Genomic DNA, 24,865 nt, shown 5'->3' on the forward strand with positions numbered 1-24,865 from the left:
CCCCCTTTAAAAGTAACAAAGCCTACGGAAGGGGCATCCTTTTTTTCAAATAAATGTAATCTAAAATCCTCCTGAGAATCAGGCCGTTTCACTCGATACATACTTACTGCGTCAGGAGAAGGCGTGTTGTAGGCCCTGTTTGCAAGGGGACCACACCGAATGGGGTTAAACACAGGATGAGGTGACCTATATAATGACCCATATAATAACTTTTAGTTACAGAGATGTCCTGTAGATAGCTCTACTAGTACCTCGCCCAGGGAAAGAAATCAGCGCCTCTAGTGTCAAGATTGATCTGTCGAAGCGAAGTGTTCCTCATATATAACCAATCGCATTCACACCAGTGAAATCTTGCAGAAATACATTTTGATTTCTGGCAAATGTGGGCGAGGGCAATGGGGAATTTGCTTGTGAGGACTGCTGCAGTTGATTTTGGCATCCAGTGGGTGCTTTGGGTCGTTGCTGCTGCACTAAAAACTGAGAAATTCTATGATTTAGCAGGTAAGATTTTGTGGTGGGCCATGGGGAGTAGTGACTCATGTGTATTGGTGTTAAGGGAAATTTAATCCGCTGCAAAATTAGTCCGAGCTGTTCATTAAATAATTGTTCAGGTGTGTACATTGTCTTTTTTGTCACTGTTGCAGAAACGTCCGATGGGCAAACTAAATATCAAGACTCCCGGGGTAGTCTATTTCTTCATAAGTCACCTGACATCGTAGTCCCCCCCCCCAGTTAATTCTAAGCAGAGCCAGAGGGTGAGGGACGAGGCCGTCCACTGCATCCAGAGTGTAACTGAAAATATAAACTGTAATATTATGTTTCCAGGCTCCGGCACCTTCCTTCTCTTGGCATACCAGGCACTACAATGGGGTGGGACACGCTTTCCAAGGCAGTCCATCCAGTCTGATATGGTCATGGTATGGGCATTTAGGTATGTTGTCCTCTGTTTCTTAAAGACTGAACTAGGAGATCATTCTAACCTCTCTGTCATGGAGCATATAATGCATTGCTGGTGGCAGTTTCACTGTTCATTAGACCATCAGTGGATGACGTCTTTGGCAGCAAAACTTTTTACTTTGTTACCTGATAAGTGCAATTAAAAACCTGTTTCAAATGTGGGTTACCAACTTTTTGGTCACTCCTCTTTGCATCATTTGTTATGTCCTAACTTTCAGTTGCTTTTTTGCAGACTTGGTGCATACCTATTCACAAGGATACTGAAAGAAGGCAAAGACAGAAGGTTCAATGGAGTCCGTGATAATCCTGGCAAATTCTTCATGTTCTGGACTATACAAGGTGGGCCCCTTGCCTAAAATTTTGTTGGAGACCCTATCATGATTAATTTGCTGAGAGTCTAAGAGTGAGACACTGTCACAGCAGTGATTAGGTGGTAATACCAGAGAGAAGTCATAATAGAGACATAGTCACAATCACAGTAGTTGTCATATCAGAGACACTGTCACAGCCACGATTAGTCACATCAGTTCAACCTTATTTCCTTTTTTGATTTCAGGTGTTTGGATTTTCGTCACGCTTCTACCTACTCTGATCATGCACAGCAAGAAAAGGGACACACCTGTTGGACTCCGAGATTACACTGGATGGTCAATGTGGTTGATTGGATTTCTAATAGAAGTCATCGCTGATTATCAGAAGTCAGCATTCAGGAATAACCCGGATAATGAGGTATGTCTCCATCACACCTGGAGTAGCTTTAGTACCTTTTGCATCTGACTTGTTCATTTCCAGTGCCACTTCTGACATTTTGCTTCTCAAGGGACAGTCTTGTCCTACATTTGAGACATGTACGAATGCGATTACGATTCATTGCCTAACCCTTTCACAAACCTCGTCCCTGTGGCTGCACATTTACCCTTTTACAAAATCTGCTCTTTTTTCCAGGGTAAATTCATCCAAAATGGCCTATGGAGTATCAGTCGCCATCCTAACTACTTCGGAGAGATTCTCCTGTGGTTTGGTCTTTACATCTCGGCATCAAGCACGTTCTCAAAATACGAATACCTCAGTGTTCTGTCACCAGTGGCGGTGGCATTCTTACTAAACAATGTCAGCGGGGTTCCCCTGTTGGAGGCATCAGCCAAACGACGATGGGGAACCGACCCTGGCTACATTGCTTACAAGCGAAGGACGCCAAGCCTTATTCCATTTATTGGATGGCTATAAACGTTACAAGTTATTAAATCATAATTTGCCGATCCCAAAGTGCATTATCAATCGTTGTCGTTGCATGCGATGTAAAATGCAAGAAGCAGCAATTTAAATTGCTTGTCAGCGGGCACTGAACACTTAAATATCCTCATGTAAAATTTGTACAGTCGTTTACTGGTGAGAATGTATGTGTATTATTTGTAAGGATACAGTGTGATTTCATATGAAATTTATTTTGATTAAAATATAGTATACGTCTATGAGAATTCTTGTGTTGGCATTCATTGCAGGGTGATGTCTCTGTTTGCAATTTGAAGATTTGAAAACTGTCGCGTCAACCACGGGTACCTTGACAAAACCTTACATGTGGCTATGGAATAGAAATATGTTGGCTGGTAAATACTGGGAGGCGAGATAGCCTAAGCCGTAGGCAACCACCGCTTCTTACTGATCACTCAGTAACAAGAAAGTATATATCCATTCATAGAATTTATTCATAAACGATATAATACTTTCACAAAAATTTCATAAAATCAGTAAAAATCACATTCTTTGATTGGCATGACTCGTGGATTATCCACAGCAAAAACTTCGAGTGCCAATTTATCATAAAGTGACACACGTCCATATACGTTATCATCATAAAGTAAACCCACTATTCTTTAATGACACATATATGCTGTCTCTTTTTCCTTTATGTTTAAGTTGAACTCGTACATGTACGAACTTGAACAAAAAAAGTTACAGGATGTACTTCCTCATGCAAAACAAGAAGAGCCAAATATGTTGTAGCAGACCTCGTTAGCAAAACACCCTCTATAAGGACCTATCGACATGACAATTCCTGCCATGATGAAGTTTGATTTTGAGCATCATTCGTTTTGAAATCTCTCAAAATAGCGCAAGTCCTTAAAGGTTTAGTGCACTCTCTTCTTGTACTTAATGATGGGATTGACTGGAGTGTGAATCATCGTTGTATAGTTTATCGTCGGGAAATATCCATCGACCAAATCTAATTCGTACGTCCTCAACAGTATTGACCATATAGCTTTGACTTGCACGTATGCGAAGGACTCTCCAATGCAGCGGTGTCGCCCAGCGCCAAATGGGATGTATGCAAACTTCTCGCTGTTCGAGACTTCCTCTTCCAAGAACCTGAAACGAACGACTGCAATTTGAGAGACAAACTTAACAAAAGTTTACTATCACATTTATATATACTGCAGTCTTTTCCCTGTACCCAGGAACTGGCAGTGGCTCTCGCAGGGCTAGAAAAATAACACACCCAAGTCTTTCGTTCTCGATAGTGTAACTGACATCAAGCTTGAAAAATCTTTATTCAGTTGAGAACAATACTGGGCGATTCGCAGAGTAAATTAAGAGGAAACTGGAGACCCCGGAGGAAGGGACTTTCTCTCAGCTGCCACACGAGTGTGCGGGACCAGCAAAAACAAAAGGAAAGATACTAACCTGTCAGGGTCCCATTCAACATTCTTGGGCCATATCTCCTCCAGTTTCTGATTTACAGTGGGTGACACACAAATCTGATGCCCTTCTGGGATTGTGTAGCCGCCAACTTTCTGAAAACAAGAAACAGAAAATATTTCACCTCATTGTATTGAATCCTGCAGCCAATTTACAGTCTGGGATTTTGATAGACTTTGCACCTGGTACGGCAAACTAACTGGATCAGGGCTTCCAGTAGATCTCGACAAAATTGGAATTCCAAAGGATGATTTTTGTGCAGCACACTATGCAAAAGATGTCACCACTGGTCAAAGAGAACCAGACGCTACATGAATCTTCTCACCTGAGGCGTCTTGCACATTCTCATCATGGTCATGATTGGTGGACGGAGGCGCAGTGTCTCCTTCATGCAGCGCTCAAGGAGGGTGCACTCTTTCAGGGTGCCATACTCGAGAGGGGGCAAGTCCTCTCCACACTTGTGTTTCTGTTCTTCGTAACATTCTTCCTGGAAAGATTTATTCGAACATCTTTAAACCAATAGCAGAACTAATCTTTTTAAACACTTCCATCACAGACCACGTGCACGGCACCCAATCGGCGAATCGCCTTGCCGTACTAGAGTGGGAAATGAATTTCCGATAACAATAAAACCTACATTTTCTATGGCTCTCTAATCATATTATCTTACCTGAATGTGCTTATTTTTTGCCAAGTAAAATCCCAACCACGCACTTGTTGTTGATGAGGTGTGCTGGCCCGCCAAGAGGAGACCTATCATCATTCCAGCTATTTCGTCATCAGTGAGGTTACGACCACTCCTACGAAAATTGTTGGAACAAGATTAAGGAGTAGAAGTGAGATTACAGACATTTTGCATTATATCTTTAGAAAAACTTTTAGGCTGCAGTCCAGGCATTGTGCTGAAAATCTCCCATTACATGTACACTATTTATAAACAGTTCTAAACAATTTAAAGTTTATTAGATATTTCACTGGTCAAGTTGTTTCAATATAAGGGGGTTAAAGTATGCAAGTGTTTTTGTAATGGGCATACACTGAATACACACTGACAGGCAGATGGGTCAATTGTCTGGACTCTGACCTCTCCAAATCAGGTGATTACATAAGGTGACCACCATGACATGTTGTCTGTTGTGGAAATGATGTCATCCACTCTTTTACATGGGCACTGTGTTCCCGTCAGCATAAATCATATAACACGGTGTGTAACTTGCTTCGAGCTCAAAGCCAAATGAGGACAAAATTGGAGTCAAAATATTCATAAATAAGAACCTACTTGTATTTTGAGTCAACTAATGTTTGTAACATATCATCCTGTGGTTCCCCTGCTCGTCTCTTCTTGATCGCCCCGTAAAATATACGTTTAATTTCCCGATTGGCTGCATCACGTTTTCTGGAGTAAAGAAGCAAATAGTTGGTAACCAAAGGACATTCCTCAAAGATGTGCTGCCCTAATACCTTTTTAAATCGAGGCCTACAGAAGAGAGCAAATCATATTTACCTAAAACTGGGCAGAGGTAACCATCCAGGTAACAGCCAGGCAAGAGGAGTGAAACCACCATCAAGATCTGCGTAGAGCTGGGCAACCTTCTCATCGAGAATAGAACGCACTTCTTTCCCATGGAGACATCTACTGGCAGTCAGGATAATCAACTCTGAGACAGCCTCAAATAGATCTGAAGGAGGAGAACAATGATTGGAGACAAATTCAACAATGCTGAAAAACAACATCAAACAAGGCGGTTAAATTGGTTGACCATAAACACAGATAAGGCAAATCTGGTGGGGTATCAACCAGGGTGAATCCTGCCAAAAGCTATGATATCATGAAAAATCTGATACATACTAGCCTGACCCTCATCCCCCCATCTCTTGAAGTATTCTATCGTCTCCTCTTCTATCATCGGTATGTGATCTCTGAACCTTGCTATATTTAGACCTGTCTTAAACATTTTTTTCTGCTCTAAGAATACCTGAAATAAAAGGAAAGACAGTATTTACAATCACAAACCGTTGCACGCAGGCACTCCCTATTCAAGAACACCCTTGAGACTGTGGACCTACCAACCTGTATTTTTTGAATGGATACAGCAGTTTTTAGTGCCAATGGGGAATGTAGACTTGGATTGGAGAGGATAAACACAAGTCCAAGAGTTCATGATCAGCAAACAAGTTTCATACAGTCTGAAGATATTGTTTTTTTCTTGTTTTGGCATGCATATGACAAAAATGAAGATTTTCCGTTGCTATAATGCTTTTAGTTTGTGGTCCTGTGCGCAATAACTTACTGCATTGGGACAGTCATACGCCACTCCTTTTCCAAACACGGGAGTCGTAAGACGACTGTAGACCTCCTCTGCATTTAGATTCTCGTTCCTGCTGTTGAAGAAGAGGGCGCTGGACTCTGAGCCAATCAGATAGGTGAATGTCTTGCCGACCATTGTGAAGCTGAATACGGGACCATACTGGAAAAAAAACATTTTCAACTATGCAGTCCAGACAGGAGGCCAAAACATTTTATTTCTGTCTTGAGTAGACTTGTCAGGATTAGTGTAAGTTTCTGAGCAGATTCTCTCAGCAAAGAAAAGGGTTGTTGTGATATCTTTCGGTTCAAGGATGACAAAGATGATCAAGACATATACCTTTTTCTTCGCTTCCATTAAGAAGTCTATTGGTGCCATTCCAAATGTGATGGCATGTCCAAGGAATGGAATGGTGTGTGGAATGACTGGAGGCAAATTTTCCTGAAACAAAAAATGGTTCAATTGACCAACACGGCAATGCACAGCTCTCCAATTCGGCCGAATCAGTTCACATCTCAAATATTTAATAGGTCGGTTTTGGTCATAAGGTCCACCCGGGACGACCAGACCCCCGAAACTCACACGGGTAGCAGGCCTTTGTCTGTGAGGGGTCATTCATTCACATGCTCAGGCTCAGTCTTCATGCTCAGTCCGAGTCAGTTTTTGATTCAACAGAACAGAGAGCAGTCTCTACTCGACACAGTCCCAGCACAGGACTGACTTAGCATGCTGGGCCATACTTTATAGTAAAGTTATAACAGCTATACTGTGACCGTGCTCTAGCAAATACCCTTACCTCAGCCTCCTTTCTGAAGAGTAACTTTTTGAAAGCATATGAAACAATCAGACAAAATAATGTTGAGACCAAAATTTGAGTTGCAGAAGAGCTGGTCCTTATTTGATCCAGTGCACTCCCGAAAAGCGTTGCACTTTGTTCCAGTATAGCCATTTCGGATCTTGATGATATAGTAAAGCAATGGGTGCTAAATCGGAGGGATGACAAGCTTTTGTTTTGGAGAAAACAGCAGATGAATTTGCTGTCCAAAATGCCAAAAATCAAGTGGAGAAATTGTTCTGATGGACGGTTTGCACAAGGGATTTCCCCGTATGTTTACTCAAATACATTTAGTTCGAAATTTGTGTCGTATGTATCTCAATTTTCATTGGCATTACAAGTACAAAAGAAGCAAATGATTAGTAATGTCGAAGAAAATGGGAAGTTTATGTCATAAAAATGCGTCTAAAACAACTTTTATATTCGTGATTTTATGCGAAGGGATCGCGCACCATAGTGATAAGTCTGGGAAACCCCACTTTTGATTGGATAACGTTTGTAGCCATATGTTAGGATTCCCCATGGGAGCACACGTGCTCGGTTCGTGGAATATAAACAAATCAATGGCCGTGGGTAAGTCACTTGGCCAAGTAGACACCTATTGGACAAGTCGATCACTTGACGGTCTCCTTTCTCCTGATATGTGTGTCTCATGGATTGATGCAGTCTGACCATTGCCAAGTCACCAGTTGTCGATCTGTCACGGATTTGTGTCAGTCGTATGTGGCCTTGGGCAAACTCATATGTGTTTATGTGTGTGTGGCCGCAATCTTGACACTAGAGGCGCTGATTTCATTACTTACAATGCCTCTTGAACATTGTGGCCGCCACCATCTTGAAAAAAGCAGTACCGCGGATGTAGATCAGGAAAGAAGCTATCTTATTGCTGTGAGGCTATCGCATCACCACAAAGTCCGCGATGCCCTACGCTGCACTTGTAATTCTCCATACAATCACCTTAAAATCCACTAGCAAGTGTCAAATTTTATCTATAAAGATCATATTTTGTAGTTTATTAATAAAAAAAACGTTTTATGAGAGAAAGTATCACTCATTCGGCCTGAATATGATTTACAGTCTGAACTGGCGACACAGTTTATTTTACACGGAGGATTGTCAAAACCCTAAATCTCAGGGTGCTAACATCCAAGATGGCGGCAATTGATCAATTCCAGTGTCTGAATTTTTTTATTTCGGCACTGGGGCGAGTTCTGTGTGGCAGATGTTCAAGTCGCTTAATTGTACCTGTCTTGTGAATGTGTTCTGCTGGCACGGTCAATACATTATCCGTCATGGGTAGGCCTACAATGGATGCAATTCACCTAATGGATGTGTCCATGGACAAGTCACTTGCATTTGTTCTCTGATCAGGAAAACTCCCCCCCCCCCCCCGATTTCACCCAACCCCTGTCCCTGCGATACCCATCACGTACATGCCCGTTCTGGCCAAGTGCCAGAGAATGTACAGATGACATTGACCCCATGGCTGTCAGATTTTGGGTCAAAATATTTATGTTGTATCCGGTTAATTGCCATGAAGTGCTGTGATAATTAAGTACGATGGAAAAAGATTTCAATAGGGGTTGCCTTGTACATACTAGGATAGTACGATTTATTGCTATTATTCAGAAGGACCAGATGCCCCAACCCCCTTCAATCTGATACCCACAAGGAAGTCCTGCGTGCGCGTTGCAATTTCCTTAGGGGAGGGGGCTGGGGGTAGTTTTAAATCAAAAACTTCATATAAAATTCCCCAGAAGATGAAAAAAATCGATTTGTGCGACCAAAAGGTTGAATTTTTTCCTTCATATCTTGGAGGTGGGGTCTTTCCAACTGATAATAGCAGGCACCCTTAGCTTTGCTGTAAAACATAATTTGATTAAATGAACATTAATGGTAATATTTCTAGTTTTCGTTCCAGTCAATAAAGCTTCAATATGTCTTGCGTTACATTTGAGCAAATTGTCCATTAAATCACCGTCATCTAGCAAGATAAGAGTTAAGCGGATGAACGCTGTCATTCTTACGAGACAAAGGTTTATCCTTCTTAATCGCAGACGATAGCGCGGTTGCCTAGAAACTGCGAACTTGAACGGTTTCCCGGACCACCGACGGATGCAAGCGGATCAAAAAGAAACTTGGGCGCGGTGCATGACGGGAGGACGGCATTTTTGGGCTTCCCACTTTGCGTTTGAGTGACAGTAAGATTGGAGTGTATCATGCGGTTGTGGGATTTCTGGAGCGGGGGGGGGGGGGGACTATACTGCTACGAAATAAAGGCGGCAACAGGACTTTGAAAGTCAGGTAAGAATCCTCGATGAACCGTTCGTAGGCGAATCTAGCGATAGAGGTTCTTCTCTGAAGTAACATGATGACGTTGCCAATTGTTTTGCACTGCCATATTGGCCGTCACACGTGGTCACGACTTCTACTTACGCATGTTTCCGAGAGTAAGTATGTATCGAGTGAAATGGCCTGATATTGTATGGTGCCTTGAACTAGATAAGTTGTATATATTGCTTCTATATTGCTAGTCTTCATCCATTCGTTATACCATACCAATAGCAAAATTATTGTCCTGAGCACGTTTTTGCATTACACCATTATTGAATACTCGAAATTCAAAATTGGAAATAAACTAACGTACGATGTCGTATAAGGCTATAAATTATGTCTGCGTCCTTTTCACGACTCCATGATTTCCGGCTTGAGTGTACTTGCGATTTATATTGCGACTGACTTTCAAACCCCTCTGATCGCCACAAGATAGAGTAACTCTTATATTCCATAGCACCCAACGCAGAATAGGGTGCCAAAGCTGCACCTTGGGGTGCTCCGAAAGGTGCCATTGTACGGCTGAAGAACTCTTTCTGGCACCCCCGTTCCTGTTCTTACAGTGTGTGCTGGCACCCCTGTTCTTACGGTGTGTCAGTGCACGATTGACACCTATCGAGGAGGATTGGAGAAACGTTCAGAATCGGAAACTCTCAAAAACGTTACACCGGTCCCCATGTAAACCTGCCTTCTTTTTCCGCGCTCACTTGGTTAATAGGGCGTTGTTCAATGAAACATTAACCATTTACTTATATGACTGATCATCTGAAAGGCGCATTAGCACTTTTGTAGTTTCGCGAACTATCTTTTTTTCGCGACAATTTGTGGACTCGGAACCTGCAGGCTCCGAACTGCGCTGGTAGAAGCAATATGGATTTTTGAAGCCAAGTTGTTATATAAGCCGACCATACTTCTTTGGATATTTGGGCAATGAGGCAGACTGTGGAAAAATAACAATGTGGGTGCAGCGTGTGGTTTCATTTGCATTGTAGAAAATCCCCGCTAAACGCCATCGTATTTATCGTATAGTCATTGTTGTGGAAGTCTATCAAAGCTCGAACATCGGCCCTGGTGTAATGTATCCAAGCATTACATTTGATAGGATTCGCCGTACTGAACGAGGTTGACTTTGCCGGCAGACGAGAAGTTGGAAGCCATACAACAGTCCCGCACTGATTAGATTTGTAGAAGAGAGAAGGTCAATATTGGCCCAGGCGCAAAATAAAGGCGCTTTCCCATTGGTGGAAAATATCTATGATTAAAAGCGAAGCCGCAAAAGTTTGTTATGCTTTCTATATCAAATCATGGTACCATCCTTTACTGTTAATCGAGTCTGGACCAATTGTTAGTCTGTAGCCGTATCACTTCTTAAAGAAAAGACACCAAATTAGCGTCTTTGCGTTAAAGCGGCGCAAATTGCATTAAAGTGTGAAAGCGTCGAAAACAATGGATAAAAGTGCCTGTATGGGCGATGGGAAAAAGTGTGATTCGCACCACCGCGACCATGGGATTGGGAGTCTGTCGGAACTGCCCCTGCGCCACCTGCCCACTGGGTATACCATGAATGGGTTGCTGGTCCCCCCGGACTTAGCCACGGACGGAAACCCCGCATACCAGAACAAATATATCGGTGAGTTATTTCTTTATCTTGTTGGCTCATTAGGAGATTGGTTTACGACTCTGATTTCATTTAACATTGGTCAGGCGAGCATGTGGCGGGAATTAGGGAAATTGGATTTGGTTGAAGCAACGTCTCAGATTGCCGTGATGGCGGGGAATGGTATGTGGAATTGGCAGGGTATAGATCCTTGTATTTTTGTTTATTTGAAAGTATCATTATCAATGCAAGCGCTAACTCAATAGTGATCACAGTTGCAATACTTTTCATACGCCCTTTCCGAATTTAGCTTGGTCAATGTCAGACCGAAGAGTGTCCTTCCCGGTTCCACCAATGAAGACGTTTTCATGATGCTAACTAAGCTAATGTTATTTTAACATGGGGTTGGCGACAATATCAGCACGATCCTCATTTACTACATGTGGACAAAGTTTAATTAAGTTTATTTCAATTCATTGGGTAACAACATTATCCTTTGACGGTCACACGGGGACAAAATACGACCACAAGATTGAGATATAACTGTTATTTTATGAACTGCTGTCTCTCCGACCGAGTTCAGTATTAGTAGACCCGTGTAGACATGTTGTGACGTTGTCCCAACTTTGACTCAGATTTGCATACAGTACCATCCATCTAGTTGTGCCTACTGACCAAGCTGCGATAACGGTCATCAGATCAGCAGCTGTTTTACTTTTTAAAAGCGTTGAAGAATATATATTTTTTGTCGGGTGGGGGATGGATCCTGGTTTTTTGTATATGTTAACGAAAGTGGAAGGAATTCCCATAGAAATAAAAGTACAAAGGTATACAGCATGCATCCTCTCGCCAAAAAATGTCACACGATCGATAGCCCCTTATAGCCCAGTCACGCTTCTGGAAGCCACCCCTTCTATTCAAGCCACCACCATGGTATACAGAAAACATTCCTTCCGTTGCACTTGCAGGCTACGACTCACCCTTACATCTTGGTCACAAGCATGGGCTCTCGCCCACAAGCTTACCTGAGACGATTCAGCCGTCCTACACTAGCCATCACTATACGTCTCAGAGCACGGGTTCGAATACGTACACTGATCTACAGAGCCCCAGTAAGTACATGTATGTGTAGAACGCAAATTAAGTTATGTCCGGTGTCATGGGTGTTAAACTGCAGAAACCTATGATGCATGCTGCTCCAGATAGAGATAAGTCTGATCTACATTTGCCGCGGTTTCCTAGGGCGCAATGAACTAGAGGTGGCGGGGCCTGTTCAGTGAATAATAGGGGGACCAACCACTTAGGCTTGTAAACCCTTACCAAAAATTCCTGAATGCTTGAATATATCTGACTCGTTTATTTCAGCCCATCACATGAAAAGGGGAAAGCAGCGTCGCTATCGGACTACTTTCACCAGCTACCAACTTGAGGAGCTTGAAAAAGCTTTCCAGAAAACGCATTACCCAGACGTGTTCTGCCGTGAGGAGTTGGCCCTGCGCATTGATTTGACGGAAGCACGTGTTCAAGTCTGGTTTCAAAACAGACGAGCGAAATGGCGGAAGATGCAGAAAGCATCACAACAACCTGGCGTAACCGGAAACGAGGGGGATCCGTCAGGATGTAAGTACAATGCCGACTAGCTACATTGTACGTTCGCTTAAAAACTTTCAATTGCGTAGATACCAAAACGTACTGAAATTAGATTAGGTTGTGTTTCAAAAGATTTGTATTGGCAACGTCAATGTAATGCCCCTGATCAGCCATTATTTGCAGATTGATGATGGCATAATTGTTTTTCATTAAATTTCATGAATTAATTTCCTATTTAGTCAATATCAACTGGATCTGTCCAAAGTCGCATCTTCAATATTTTTTTGTATTTTTCAGCACCTCCGATCGTTTCGACATCACATACCACTAACCCACCTGCCTCGTCCCAAAGTCCCAACATCACGTTGCCAAGCATGGCTGCCATAACAAGCATGTCCTTGCCAAGTATGTACCTCCATAGCAACCACCACGTGGACTGGACGCAGACGTTCCCGTCGCCATTGACAACCACATCTGTAGTTTCGCCTTACATGAATCTTGGAAAGTGCGAACCAAGGAAGTGCGGTCAACCACCATGTAAGTTACAGCGCCTTCACTTCCCTCTCCTTCCATTCCGGATGTGTTCTGCCCCATGTTCTGCCCGGCGGAAGTTTTGAAGCCTCACGTCGACCAGATTCCTATGCACTCCATTTTGTCGTCCATATCGTCTTTCCTTAACGGTCGACAGGACGAGGTCGGTCCACTTCATGCGTCCGGAATACAAACGTCGACGTACTGCATTCTCATCGATACAGGAATGGAACGCTGACAAGTTTGTGTCCAGGTTACCATTTCGAGTTGTACTCTTATGTTTTCTTGATTTTGTATTCGCACTATTTTTACAGGTATGTCGCTACAGACTTCGTCTGGCATGACGTGCCACCCAAGCCAAGACAACCTCGGAGACCAGATAAGAAAATCGAGCATTGTTGCGCTGAGGATGAAGGCCAAAGAACACTCGGCAAACCTTGGTGTTGCACACTCCGAATGAAAGCAGCGACGGAGTCATATTATGTAAAGGAAAGAAAGTGGTCTTCTTCAAGATATCCATGGGATAAGGATTCCACAGAAGAATCTAACACTTACTCCTCTATCACACTGGTCCACTCCATTCAGCCTTATGTTGGCAAGAAGTTGCACGTGACATACCCGTGTGAATACAATGTAAGTTCCGTTAACCTTGCTTGTATAACATTATAACTTCTCATGTTACTCGCGACGTAAATAGCATATTGAAACCTCTATGGTGGTGTTTTGAACAACCAGGACCTAATCATTTTAGAAAGTTTTAAGAAGAAGAACAGCAGCTCGAGTGCCCTACAGCGATGTACATGTGTGGACTAATTTTCCTTTTTTTAATTTGTACTTATTTTAGCTCAGAAACAATGGCCACCTATAATTTCTTCACGACTTTAACTGTCTGATTGGATTTAGTGATGGTTTACATGATATTGTATGAATAAATTGTTTATGTTCGTACGGTAAATTTTGGTTTCATTTACTTGTTTGGGTAGTTGTAAATCACGTTGGGTAGCTCTAAATGAAAGCGACCTTATGATTGGCTGGCATCCCCATTTCGTTGTGGTTGTATCGATATTGTATTGATATTGTACAAACCTCGGGAAGAATTGGCTTGCGCAGTGGTATTCTGGGCGACGACGAAGCCGGTCCACGGCGTCCGGAGTAGGCTGATTTCCTGATGATAAACGCCGATCCTGGTATCAACTTACCACGTGTCTCAAGGACCTTCTCACGCCCATCTGGAAGTTGCAACAGCCCTCTTTGCAAATTTGAGACTCGGGAAAATAATAGGTCGTTTTACATTCGAAACTACTCATCCAGAGCAGATTAAAATGATATTCCCATAACCATTTAAACATTTTCCTTTTGTGTAGAATTCTAAAGCTTGACCCAGTTTTTGTCGAAATACATTGGTATCAAATAAATTGGTATCAATGTACAATTATGGCCAATCCATGGTCGTGGACGAGAAAAATGATTTGCTTGAGGTCGAATGGTTGACGGCGAAATGAGGAATCATACTTAAGGAAATTGGCTTTCATCGATTTGGTGATTGGAGAAGCTGAATTATGCCTAAGGATCCTGCAGAATTCGTTTGAATGTTTTGTAGAGAGTTCATTTTTACTTCATTTTAGCGGGTTTAACAGTCGCCATTGTAACCCAACGGATTCTATATGCACCTCGTGCCGTGGTACCGAACTCACAACCGAATTCGCGGTGCGGATGGCCGATTTTACAATCAGCCTGTGGCCAATCCAGTTTTGTTGGAAGACAATTATATCAAATTGGTGCTGTTCATCTAGCTGACCTCTCACTGAACCGAACAAGGCCGCTGGAATAAGTCGGCGGGTCAGTTTGTCAATTTTGTGTTGCTCCAAAGATTGTGCAAAAAAGCATTTGCGGGAACTTGTCATAATGGCGCTTGAGGGCCCAAGACCCACTTTCTCCCCTTGGGACTATGTAGTCTTCTCAATCATGCTGGTCATCTCGGCAGCGATTGGCATCTTCTTCGGCTGTACTGGAGGCAAACAGAGGACCACCAAGGAGTTTCTCATGGCCGATCGTCAGATGGGCATTGCCCCTGTCGCCCTGTCCCTGTTGGCCAGTTTCATGTCGGCCATTACCCTCCTGGGAACACCCTCGGAGATTTACGTGCACGGGACTCAGTACTTATGGATCGTCGTGTCGTATATTCCGGTGGTCACTGCGTCGGCGTATATCTTCCTGCCAATACTTTTTAAACTGAAACTTACGAGTGCTTACGAGGTAGGTGAAATTATCTTCTTGGGACCCTGGAACGCTTTGCAAGAATATTAAAAGTAGCTCGGAACGAGTAAGAGATTAAGTAATAGCAATTTGCGGCCACTGGAAGCCACTAGTTATACATGCTCGATCGTATCTGGCTACAGGATAGATGAGGAACGAATCTAATTTCAGCAGGCGGGCCTGCCTGCTATAATAAGCTTACATGAAGATTTCATTTATGAAACATAAACATTTAAATGGATGTTTGCAACCATCTTCCTTTTTGACTTTTCAAAGTGGAGCTCATTGACGACCTTTTCCATGTTATTGCCAACTTGCCCAAAAGTGTCCCTCGTTTCATTTCACAGTATCTCGAACTTCGTTTTCACCGATCTCTGAGAGTCCTTGGAGCAAGTTTCTTCATTCTGCAGATGGTATGTAGGCGTCGTCTTCTACAACCCACTTAGATCTCATACCACCTCATTTTATCTTCGCTATTGAATTTCAACTTTTAGATATTATAATCATTCGGTAGAATATTTGTTTGTAAACCTTTCTGGCAGTTAAATTGTTGAGAAACAATTTGATAACCTACATCATGTTGATGGTGATGACCTTTGGTACCTAATTACACCTCCATATAACAATATTTCCATTTCAGACAATTTACATGGCAATTGTGGTATATGCACCGTCACTGGCACTAAACGCAGGTATATAGCCATTATCAAAACTCATCATCAGATTCTCGGTAGGCCTAGTAAACTACTTATATCGGGTTGCCCAAATAAAGCATTCGTGTACATATGCATTTTCATAAACACCCGAAATGTTAACGAACAACCACAAAATGTTTCATCGGTTCCATTAGGAAATGAAATACACTCTGTTGTCAAAATGGTAGTTACAATTCAGTTTGTGCAACTGAGCAATGGATTTATGAGGGGTATCACCTTGAAATGGCCCCCCGATACTGTAAATGATATATTATGCATAAAACTAAGAATTATTATCATTTTTTGATAAAACCAACTACTTGTGGATGTCAGCAGAAACAGACAGCGACCAATCTGTCATTCTGATGGCATTTCTGCCCAACTGGAAGTATAAGCGGAGGGCCCATTTGACTCTTTTTTCGTTGCAGTTACTGGTCTGAATATCTGGGCCTCAGTCTTTTCCATAGGGCTTGTCTGCACCTTCTACACAACTATCGTAAGTGACGTTGTACCTTGTACATACCACAAAGAGATAACGGATGTAAAGGGTTCGCTGGGAGCACGAACTGGTACTGATTGCGTTCCCATTCATGCACCAGAAGGCTCTTGACACTTGTTTTGCATTCAATTCTGGATTTTAAGGAAACCTAAATGTCCCTCAAATTTATTGCTGATATACATTTCAGGGCGGCATGAAAGCCGTAATGTGGACAGACGTCTTCCAGATCGGTATGATGTTCGCGGGACTTCTGACCGTCCTTATCCAAGGGAGTATCATGCTAGGCGGCTTTGGCGAGATCTGGCGGATAAATCAGGAAGGACAGAGGATAGAGTTTTTCAAGTAGGTGGTCGAAAGCAATGCGTCACGTGAAGTTGCAAAGATGAAGAGGACAGCACCTCTGTTAATATATTCCTCTGTAAAAATATTTCCTTCACAAGCCTATTGATGGCGAATAAAAATAGAAGCAATCAGAAGAAACAAGTTATACAGAATTAGAATCTCTGCATGACGGCCCTTCATGTCGTTTCAGTTTCGACCCTGACCCAACTGCTCGCCACACGGTATGGAGCATGACCATCGGAGGCTACTTTACCTGGGTGGCCATCTACGGTGTGAACCAGGCGCAGGTACAAAGGGCCCTCACAGTGCCTAAACTCAGGGATGCCCAAATGTAAGCTTTCATCTCCTTCTTCGTCTATTCTTCTTTTTGAAAATAAAACTCTGTTTTGTCAAACGTGATCTGTTTTATTTGTTCAAATGTCGGCGATCTTTGGTAATATAATACTGGCTCGTAATCTCTTGAAAAACAAATAATTGCTGCAAACATGGAACTTTTAAAAAAGTCTAGATTTGGAAGATAATCGCCAGAAATTGGGAAAAAGACTATTTCCACGTGACGACTGGCGACACATATCACCACACTGTCTCCTGTTCCAGTGCCATGTGGATCAACCTTCCAGGTCTGTCCCTCCTTGCCATACTGACATCAATGGCCGGCATGGTCATGTACGCAAACTATAAAGATTGCGACCCTAAGCGGAATGGAGATATATTCTCTGACGATCAGGTGAGCCTCCTGCAACTCTCACATTTAGGTTCATCACAGACCGTGAGTGATGGGGCCAAATAACAATTTAGCGGTAACGTTTTCTGAGTTTATACGAGTGTCGCGTAATGGTGTTACAAACTTGATGACAACGCAGACCATCGTACTTCGTCGTTCGTAGGGTTGCGAAACCAGCCTATTTCCCATCTTTGGCATGCCTCTTTCTTAACGAAGACTGACCATTCAGGCCCATCGTGAACCCTCGACGATGCGCTTGTTTTACACCTTTTCAGCTATTGCCACTCTTCGTGATGGAGCACTTGAGCTTCCTGCCTGGCATTCCGGGACTCTTCGTTGCCTGCATCTTCAGCGGTGCCCTCAGTACCGTTTCCTCCGGTCTCAATTCCCTGGCGGCGGTGACACTGGAAGACATCGTCAAGCTCCTCTGCTTCAAGAACTTGACTGAACGCCAAAGCGCAATCGCTTCCAAAATATTGTGTAAGTGTCTTCCCCTAAATCGGCGTTTGCTTTTTGCTGAGAATTTAACAAATAGGCCTACGTGGTGTCAAAACTTCGAAAGGGATCTGTGATTGGCACCCGTTTCTTTTTCTGAATGTACATGGGAGAGGGCAGATTCGAGTTTGAAGAACTTGGTCATTAGTCCTCATCATTTTCCAGCTTGCTCCTACGGGGTGCTGTGCCTCTGCCTGACGTTCCTTGTGGCCAACATGGGTGGTGTCCTACAAGCTGCCTTGGCATTGTTCGGTATCGTCGGCGGACCAATTCTCGGTATATTCATATTGGGTATGATATTCCCATGGGCGAACTGGAAGGTGAGTTGGTTTTTTTGTTGCAGAGTTACCCGTGAGAACCTATAATGTACGAGGATATCACCAGAAAAGGCAAAAAAACAAGCCTGCCGGCAACAATCGTTCAAGAAGGAAAACGATTACCTGTGCGTTCTGAATTTTGAAAACCATGTGGGCCATAAGTTTTGGCAAAGGTGTGCAAAATAACTGAGAAAAACGCGGGACATCTACGCATATAAGAATAAGACTTATTGGGGCAAAAGGTATCTACATGCCTGTGGTTATGACTTTCTTATAAAGATCTCAAATATTTCAGGGAGGAATTGCAGGGGGCTGCACCGCACTTTTCGTATGTCTCTGGATCGGTATAGGGGCACAAGTCCACAAGCCGTACGTCCCAAAACCTCCGACATCTATAGATGGATGTCCTAACGTAACGCTCAATGATTCTTTAACAACCACTATGATGTCACCTCTAATACCTTTGACGACGATTAATACGACGCTCATTCAAATGTGAGTATACACTGAAATAATAAAAAGATACTGAGGGCTTCTCTCATTACCCGCCCCTGGGGACTTTAGAGTCAGGTCTCCGTGTGTTTAACTTTCTTGAGCTTTTTTTATATAACGGGCAGCTTTACGTTTTGTGTCTGAGAGTTTTTAGATACATATCTTAGAGCAGATGTAATAACGAAGAAGTTTTGTTTCATTACTAAAAAGTTTACTAACGTTTTATTTTGCTTTAGCCCTCGGGAACGAGACCGAACAATCTACAGTATATCTTACATGTGGTACAGTGCCATAGCCGTGATCATCACCAATACCGTGGGACTTATAGTCAGTTTTGCGACTGGTGAGTAAGGGAAGTAATCTGTTGGGTTGTTTTCTTATTTGTATTGTTTCAATCCAGGGTGAATATCATACTGTCACATAAACACGCGACAAAAAAGACCACGCCCGGGACACACGCCAAACAATCGACCATCAGGTGAAAGGATTGTCAGCCCCCGTCTATTAGTGATAGAGATGTCCATATAGGTCCTAACGACAAAATGTACCATACTAATCCTCTGGTCTCTTCCAGGTGCTACGAATCCAAAGGACGTCGATCCCCGCTTGATCTGCCCAATCTTCGATACTTGTGCCTGCTACCTCCCTAGAAGATTTAGAGTTAAACTCCGCTGCGGTATTGATTTTGAAGATAGGTGGGAGAAGGGAGAAAAGGAGCATGAACTTGGAGAAGTCAAGGTAGGGTGATCAGGCTCTCAGTAAAAAAAAGGGGGAACTTCGCTCTTAAGTACGTTTTCAGGCATCACACGTGTTGGTTGGGTTGCTGCAAATGAAGATTTATGGAGATGCATATGACTATTAGACAAAGTGGTGCAATGATTGCCACGGTACTCTTTTAGTCCCTTCAGTCAGACACATTATCGTACACAGATGCTTATAGAACTGTACCGAGGCTAAATGCTGTACCATCTTTACCTTTCTTTAGTTTAAGATCACAAGCTATCGCAACATATCCACCGAGTAGGCTTCATTACTTTTGTGAAAGAAGTTATTGAAAGGGGAAAGCGAGCTCGAGTATGAAGAGAGGAAAAGAATGGTTGAAGTGAACTTTATAACATTACAGTTTACATTCTTTTTTCCAGGCCACTGAGCTGTCCGACTCAATGGTGGACATCATCGACAATAAAGGGCTGGGCGTGAACGGCGGCGAGTTGACGAACACCGTCGCTGCAAATGATATAACTTCCTCCAGGAACTCAGTCACGTTGTATGAAACAAGTGCTTAAACTTGTAAAGTAAAGAAGAGGGCCACTCTCAGATATATATAGTGGAGAAATACAGAAATTTAAAGCCAGGTTTCTTATGAGGCGGACGCCCAGCAGGCACAGGAAGCAGAAGATGACGTAACAAAAGTGACAAAGACAGTTGCCGTATCTCCATAACTGACCAGTTCTCGGAATAATCTTATCTGAAGTTAGGACCTTAAATCGACTGATCATGAAACACTTGTTTCTCTGTAGTCTGCGTTACCCTATTAAAAAGTATCGATGGTATCTTAAAGTGTCGACAATCAGTAGTAACCTCACCAATGTAGTTCTTCGTCTCCCATCCAATATGCTCATGTCATTACTTCACACCATTGCTGGAAGATGCACTTGCATACCATCCCGGTTTCAAAGTTCTTCTTGGAAATATTCAAAAATAAGCTGTCTTTAAAATAGCAAAGGAATGTACCTTTATTTGATAAATAAATGCCTCAAGGATATAACTTTGATAGGAATTACAAATTGATCATGGTGGGTTCTAACAATATAGATGTACAAATAACATTTATTTATTTGTTCTAAGATCGGAGGACAACAATTATCAACAGTTGGCCTGCAATTGCACCATATCAAGAGGAAATAAAATGTTATTGCCTCCTGTCCAAAACCAATAATAGATTTATCCATACTTTCCAATATCGACAATTAAAGGGTTACTGTAAATCAAGGTAATTAAAACTGTACTATTTCATTACAAATAATTGACATTCAGTTCCACCAAGTATATATGAGCACAATTTGCTAACACTTAGGGCCTAGGGAGCATTTTCTGAGTCAAACTTGGAGTTTTAGTCTCAAACTAAGCACCAAAGGGACAAGATAAATTAGATGAATGGCACAGTGAAATGTCTTCTTGAAATCCTCTTCTTCAGCATTCACTTTTGATATTCTGATAGTAATGTACATTTGTATTTGTGTTACGTGCCTTATATGCAAAGATTGTGTTTTGGCCAATAAATTTCATTTCATTTCATTTCATTTCATTTCATTTCTCCGCACTTGGTGTTATACACCAGGGACTATTCCTCCTCCAAGGCGTTACTTCAATAATTGCCACAAATGTTAGGCACTAATTTGATTTATTTGCCTTTGGCCATCCCTTGCGTAATTGGCAGTACATGTACTTGAATTCTTTCATAAAACAGCATTTCTTGAGGAAATATTCAACAATTAATTATTGATAACATTAAAGACTTGTCTTCTACACCATCAAGTATTATCACTGATCACAACAACATACAACACCTGTCTCAGCTACAAAAGTAGGAATGTCATGAGGTATACATGTACCACAAGTATTAGAAGACTCTAGGCTAATGGTATAATTTATTATAAAATTTTGTTCTTCTTCTTTAAAGTATCCGATATGTGGATACAGTCATCAGCTGCAAATCTGAAATAAGGAAAAAAAATTACAAATAATCATATTGCAATTGGTGTTCATTAGAGAAGGAATAAAAACAGACCCAAAATCACTTTCTCATAAAATCATCATCATCTGGGCGTTATGGGACAGAACTTTGTGGTGTCCCCTGCTTCAGTTTGGGGCCTCAAAAGGCTGCTTTTACTGTTATATCCACCCAAAAATGTCACATAAGTTACTTCCCAGTGAGTGCTTCTTGGATATGATTATGAATTATGAAGGTGCTCCAAAACTTGATAATCTCTCTAATGATAGTCCCTTTGATGAATTAGAGGATCTTTAACTGCTAAGTTTGAATAATACATGTACATGTACTTACGAAAACCATAAATATCCCACAGGTACTGTTCCTATATGCCAAAGAGAATGCGCATCGAAAACCCAGAATGTTGGTGCAAAGTCGAACACCTCGAATATAACAGAGCCATTGAGTATCAGCAAAGCCAGAATGCACCTTTTCACATATGGCCGTTCTTTCCAGCGGTAGGCACACCAGGTTATCCAAGCAGCAGAACTAAAAAGACCTGAAAACAGAAAGAAGCGCACTGACACAAGGTGAAACACTTCTTCTGATTTCATTCTCATGTGATTAGTTCTGTAGTTCTGCAACTGCCAATTAACCCCTTTGCAGGGAGTAACGTACACAGCACCTCATGCCACATATCATCTAAGGTGCAGATGACGTGTATAGCACCTCATGAACTAAAGGATAAATCCAATAGCTCTGGACTGTAGCCTCTCCAAACATTTGAACACTCCAATAGATATCATCACTGCTCAGCACTACCAGTCACTCCTCAGCATTGCCATTGGGTGCCAGTTATAAAGTACATTATGTTTGGTTTCCTCATTTTAAAGAAGTAGTTTAGTAACTTGCACAAGGTGAGAAGCCTCTACTTACCAAATGAAATATTCACTGTCATGTTGTAGCTATAGTTGAAGTTGACGTAGGAGAGATAGTAACAGTGGTAGACATAGTACGTGAAGAATGGCAGAGGAATTATGAAGCTTTTCCATAATGGCTGGGTTCTTGCAAACCTGAAATGCATGGAGAAACATTCTACGCCTTACATTACAACATTCTTCCCGATTTGGTGTGATGGGAGCTAAAATATTCTCAGGTGTAGAATGCATTGATTGTTTACAAGTTTGGCATTTGAAATAGGGCAAAAGTATCAAAGATAGAGCATACCTTAAGCAGAAGCACAGGGTACTGGACATCACGAGGGACAGGGCTGTAAAATAATCTAGTCTCTGCAATGAGAAAAAGTGGATTGTTTGGAAAAGCACTGAATTAGTTATTTGAAGATCTGCATGCAATGGCGTTGTTAATTTCCTGGCCACTGCAGCATTACAGTAAAAATGCCAGGTCCAAACAAAAACTAAAAAACTTGTGACAAAAACATATATGCATGAACCTCAGAACTGGTTGTGACAGCGAATTGCCAGTACTGGAACTGTGAAAAAGAGGGTGCAATGTCTATTGCTAAACAACAGCATCATTGATGAAGATATCACAATAACCAGCTAACTAGCAGCTTTCATTTCAAAAGTTGTTAGTACATACCTCGGTAAATTCAAGGTCTCTGCAGTGAAATATTGTCGACCAGAACCACGCATTCAAACACACCTAAAATACAACAACACATACATGTATTAAGGTGTTATAACATGATGCCACAGAGTGTAGCGCTGTTCAACTGACGTAACCTCATCGTTTTGCCGACTCAAGACTATGTGTTTGCCGTGCAATAAATGATGGCATCATCTGTTCTATCGGCCCAGCGGCATGCTACGTCCTAAGTTTTGAATCAAACTCTGTGTGATAAGAAGAGAAAACAAATTTATAACCCCATTTCTCAATCAGAGTATGGAGGTCATCTGAACTACAATGTACACAATGTACCCTGCTTCAGGGATGGGTTACACTGTGACAGGTTTTATCAAACAAGCGACGACTCGGAATTACTCACAAAGCCATAAAAATTCCATACAAAATACATCGGCGAGTAAGATGGCACTGTTTTCCAGAACACCATCATCCCCAAGGTCACGCTAAGGAAATTCAAGAGGGATGCTATCACAGATGCTGGTTCTTGAATGCCAAGCAGACGGATGAATGGCCACTGTAATTCAACAAAATGTAGATTGAACAGAATATTATGAGTTTCATAGTCCTTCTTGGGACATCTTCCCTCAAAGGGTCTACAGACAGATGAGCCCATCGTGACATGCAATAGAGAGAAATAAGAAACTATCCCCCACCATTGCTAAGTTGGATGGAGAGAGATTCTGTGGTGTTCTACTATAATTTCATTTGATCCAAATTGGTGTTACAAGGACAAAGACAGACCTTGAAGGCCACAGGATCAGATCAAGCTCTTAAACTGTACCTTGCCGTGGAACTGAGGGATCTTTGAGCCATCCTTTTCATATGCATCAACAGCCTGCCACATGCACTCATACTTGCACTCGTCCAGGCAACCCCACTGGAGCCAGCGAAGGTAGACTGGCTGTGCACTGGCAAAAACCTGAAAAAACAAAATTATTTCATTTAGGCCTACTGGTCTTGCCTTTTCAGTGGTAATACTAGCTAGAGTCAGTGTCAATGAGTTTTGCATACCTCGTCAGACACTCCAAGACAGTTGATATATTTACAGTTGGACAGACATCTTTTGTAGACGAGGGAGCGGTCGCCAGCTGACGCCATGACTGTCACTAGGAGCAAACTCAGGATGACCACAAGTGGTAGGAAGGACGGAAGACGGGAGTTCCACTGTGTCCATGACGACATCACTGAAAAGTTGAAATTGTAAATTTTGATTGTACGACCAACATCAATTTTATAAATTGTAGCCGACTGGCAGTGACATGAATCGAATGAAGCGAAGTCATGAAGTACGCGGCTGTTGAATTGATTGATTTGAACATAGGCCTATATGAATATGATCTCGCAAGCTTGTTTTCAATGAATCATTATGATATGCACTGGACTGGTGGGTCATGGATGTTTGACTTTCACTTTGATTCATGAAAGGTTTACCTGTACGCTGTAGGCCTAGGCCTAGCTGTGCTGTTCAGTTCAAATTGCACTGATCTGCTCCTTCTCCTAAACGATTGCTGTTCCCTGGGCCTGGCTATGGCTATGCATTACTAGTCGTGCACAGATACGCAATCATCACTTATTAAAGCAGTAATCAAATTTTTGCCCACAAGGAATATTTTCGCTGGGACTCGCTTTGCATTGTGCGAGAATTTTTTCCGGCGTCTACAATCCAAAATGGAAAGCCAAAGCAGTAATAACTGATAGATTAATCACCGTAGTAATATGGTAAGTCACGCGCAATCAAGATTTTTTCTCACAAGGAAAATGTTGGCTGGGAATCGCTTTGCATTGTGCGAGAATTTTTCCGACGTCTACAATCCAAAATGGAAAGCCAAAGCAGTAAT

At 42.2% G+C, this 24,865-nt stretch overlaps 5 protein-coding genes across 6 annotated transcripts; 3 read left to right on the top strand and 2 right to left on the bottom strand.

The window, feature by feature from the left end:
* Positions 1–301: 301 nt before the first annotated feature.
* Positions 302–2,430, top strand: LOC135500230 (uncharacterized). Its single transcript, XM_064791533.1, has 5 exons — positions 302–501; positions 826–931; positions 1,190–1,296; positions 1,514–1,686; positions 1,903–2,430. Exons 1-5 carry the CDS (start codon positions 381–383, stop codon positions 2,182–2,184), a joined length of 789 nt encoding a protein of 262 aa, XP_064647603.1. The 5' UTR covers positions 302–380; the 3' UTR covers positions 2,185–2,430.
* Positions 2,431–2,646: 216 nt separating this feature from the next.
* On the bottom strand, positions 2,647–7,029 carry LOC135500228 (lanosterol 14-alpha demethylase-like). Its single transcript, XM_064791530.1, has 10 exons — positions 6,757–7,029; positions 6,300–6,401; positions 5,946–6,122; positions 5,504–5,630; positions 5,159–5,333; positions 4,934–5,050; positions 4,325–4,454; positions 3,980–4,141; positions 3,640–3,749; positions 2,647–3,324 (listed from the first exon to the last, which is right to left on the bottom strand). The coding sequence occupies exons 1-10, from the start codon at positions 6,907–6,909 to the stop codon at positions 3,087–3,089; spliced, it is 1,491 nt and encodes a 496-aa protein (XP_064647600.1). The 5' UTR covers positions 6,910–7,029; the 3' UTR covers positions 2,647–3,086.
* A 3,486-nt stretch (positions 7,030–10,515) lies between these two features.
* LOC135500229 (aristaless-related homeobox protein-like) lies at positions 10,516–13,702 on the top strand. The gene is made up of 5 exons (XM_064791531.1): positions 10,516–10,759; positions 11,695–11,838; positions 12,092–12,346; positions 12,614–12,853; positions 13,162–13,702. The coding sequence occupies exons 1-5, from the start codon at positions 10,576–10,578 to the stop codon at positions 13,305–13,307; spliced, it is 969 nt and encodes a 322-aa protein (XP_064647601.1). The 5' UTR covers positions 10,516–10,575; the 3' UTR covers positions 13,308–13,702.
* Positions 13,703–14,289: 587 nt separating this feature from the next.
* LOC135500360 (sodium-coupled monocarboxylate transporter 1-like) lies at positions 14,290–20,965 on the top strand. Its single transcript, XM_064791790.1, has 13 exons — positions 14,290–15,103; positions 15,451–15,516; positions 15,744–15,795; positions 16,227–16,294; positions 16,485–16,639; positions 16,830–16,970; positions 17,237–17,366; positions 17,639–17,843; positions 18,024–18,178; positions 18,471–18,670; positions 18,904–19,010; positions 19,242–19,405; positions 19,810–20,965. The coding sequence occupies exons 1-13, from the start codon at positions 14,753–14,755 to the stop codon at positions 19,951–19,953; spliced, it is 1,938 nt and encodes a 645-aa protein (XP_064647860.1). The 5' UTR covers positions 14,290–14,752; the 3' UTR covers positions 19,954–20,965.
* LOC135500361 (post-GPI attachment to proteins factor 3-like) lies at positions 20,927–24,829 on the bottom strand. 2 transcript variants are annotated; one of them, XM_064791792.1, is made up of 9 exons: positions 24,735–24,829; positions 24,039–24,211; positions 23,809–23,946; positions 23,389–23,541; positions 22,983–23,045; positions 22,608–22,669; positions 22,317–22,453; positions 21,735–21,939; positions 20,927–21,385 (listed from the first exon to the last, which is right to left on the bottom strand). In XM_064791792.1, exons 2-9 carry the CDS (start codon positions 24,207–24,209, stop codon positions 21,322–21,324), a joined length of 993 nt encoding a protein of 330 aa, XP_064647862.1. In that variant the 5' UTR covers positions 24,210–24,211; positions 24,735–24,829; the 3' UTR covers positions 20,927–21,321. The 2 variants fall into 2 exon arrangements, with proteins under 2 accessions (XP_064647862.1, XP_064647861.1); XM_064791791.1 differs by lacking the exon at positions 24,735–24,829 and adding an exon at positions 24,459–24,724.
* Positions 24,830–24,865: the final 36 nt, after the last annotated feature.

This window comes from Lineus longissimus, chromosome 16, assembly GCF_910592395.1.
Source record: "Lineus longissimus chromosome 16, tnLinLong1.2, whole genome shotgun sequence".
Lineage (NCBI taxonomy): Eukaryota > Metazoa > Nemertea > Pilidiophora > Heteronemertea > Lineidae > Lineus > Lineus longissimus.

Excerpts from the sequence above, each read along its gene's own strand:
- LOC135500228 (XM_064791530.1), bottom strand. The coding sequence starts at position 6,909 with ATGGCTATACTGGAACAAAGTGCAACGCTTTTCGGGAGTGCACTGGAT. Across the intron at positions 5,051-5,158 it reads TTACCTCTGCCCAGTTTTAG|AAAACGTGATGCAGCCAATC; the intron begins GTAAATATGATT and ends TCTTTACTCCAG. Across the intron at positions 3,750-3,979 it reads GAATGTGCAAGACGCCTCAG|AAAGTTGGCGGCTACACAAT; the intron begins GTGAGAAGATTC and ends TCTTGTTTTCAG.
- LOC135500361 (XM_064791792.1), bottom strand. The coding sequence starts at position 24,209 with ATGTCGTCATGGACACAGTGGAACTCCCGTCTTCCGTCCTTCCTACCA. Across the intron at positions 23,046-23,388 it reads TATGGAATTTTTATGGCTTT|GTGTGTTTGAATGCGTGGTT; the intron begins GTGAGTAATTCC and ends GTTGTATTTTAG. Across the intron at positions 22,454-22,607 it reads ACCCTGTGCTTCTGCTTAAG|GTTTGCAAGAACCCAGCCAT; the intron begins GTATGCTCTATC and ends CATGCATTTCAG.
- LOC135500229 (XM_064791531.1), top strand. The coding sequence starts at position 10,576 with ATGGATAAAAGTGCCTGTATGGGCGATGGGAAAAAGTGTGATTCGCAC. Across the intron at positions 10,760-11,694 it reads ATACCAGAACAAATATATCG|GCTACGACTCACCCTTACAT; the intron begins GTGAGTTATTTC and ends TTGCACTTGCAG. Across the intron at positions 12,854-13,161 it reads GAAGTGCGGTCAACCACCAT|GTATGTCGCTACAGACTTCG; the intron begins GTAAGTTACAGC and ends CTATTTTTACAG.
- LOC135500230 (XM_064791533.1), top strand. The coding sequence starts at position 381 with ATGTGGGCGAGGGCAATGGGGAATTTGCTTGTGAGGACTGCTGCAGTT. Across the intron at positions 932-1,189 it reads GTCATGGTATGGGCATTTAG|ACTTGGTGCATACCTATTCA; the intron begins GTATGTTGTCCT and ends GCTTTTTTGCAG. Across the intron at positions 1,687-1,902 it reads GGAATAACCCGGATAATGAG|GGTAAATTCATCCAAAATGG; the intron begins GTATGTCTCCAT and ends TCTTTTTTCCAG.
- LOC135500360 (XM_064791790.1), top strand. The coding sequence starts at position 14,753 with ATGGCGCTTGAGGGCCCAAGACCCACTTTCTCCCCTTGGGACTATGTA. Across the intron at positions 15,796-16,226 it reads GTCACTGGCACTAAACGCAG|TTACTGGTCTGAATATCTGG; the intron begins GTATATAGCCAT and ends TTTTCGTTGCAG. Across the intron at positions 19,011-19,241 it reads TATAGTCAGTTTTGCGACTG|GTGCTACGAATCCAAAGGAC; the intron begins GTGAGTAAGGGA and ends GGTCTCTTCCAG.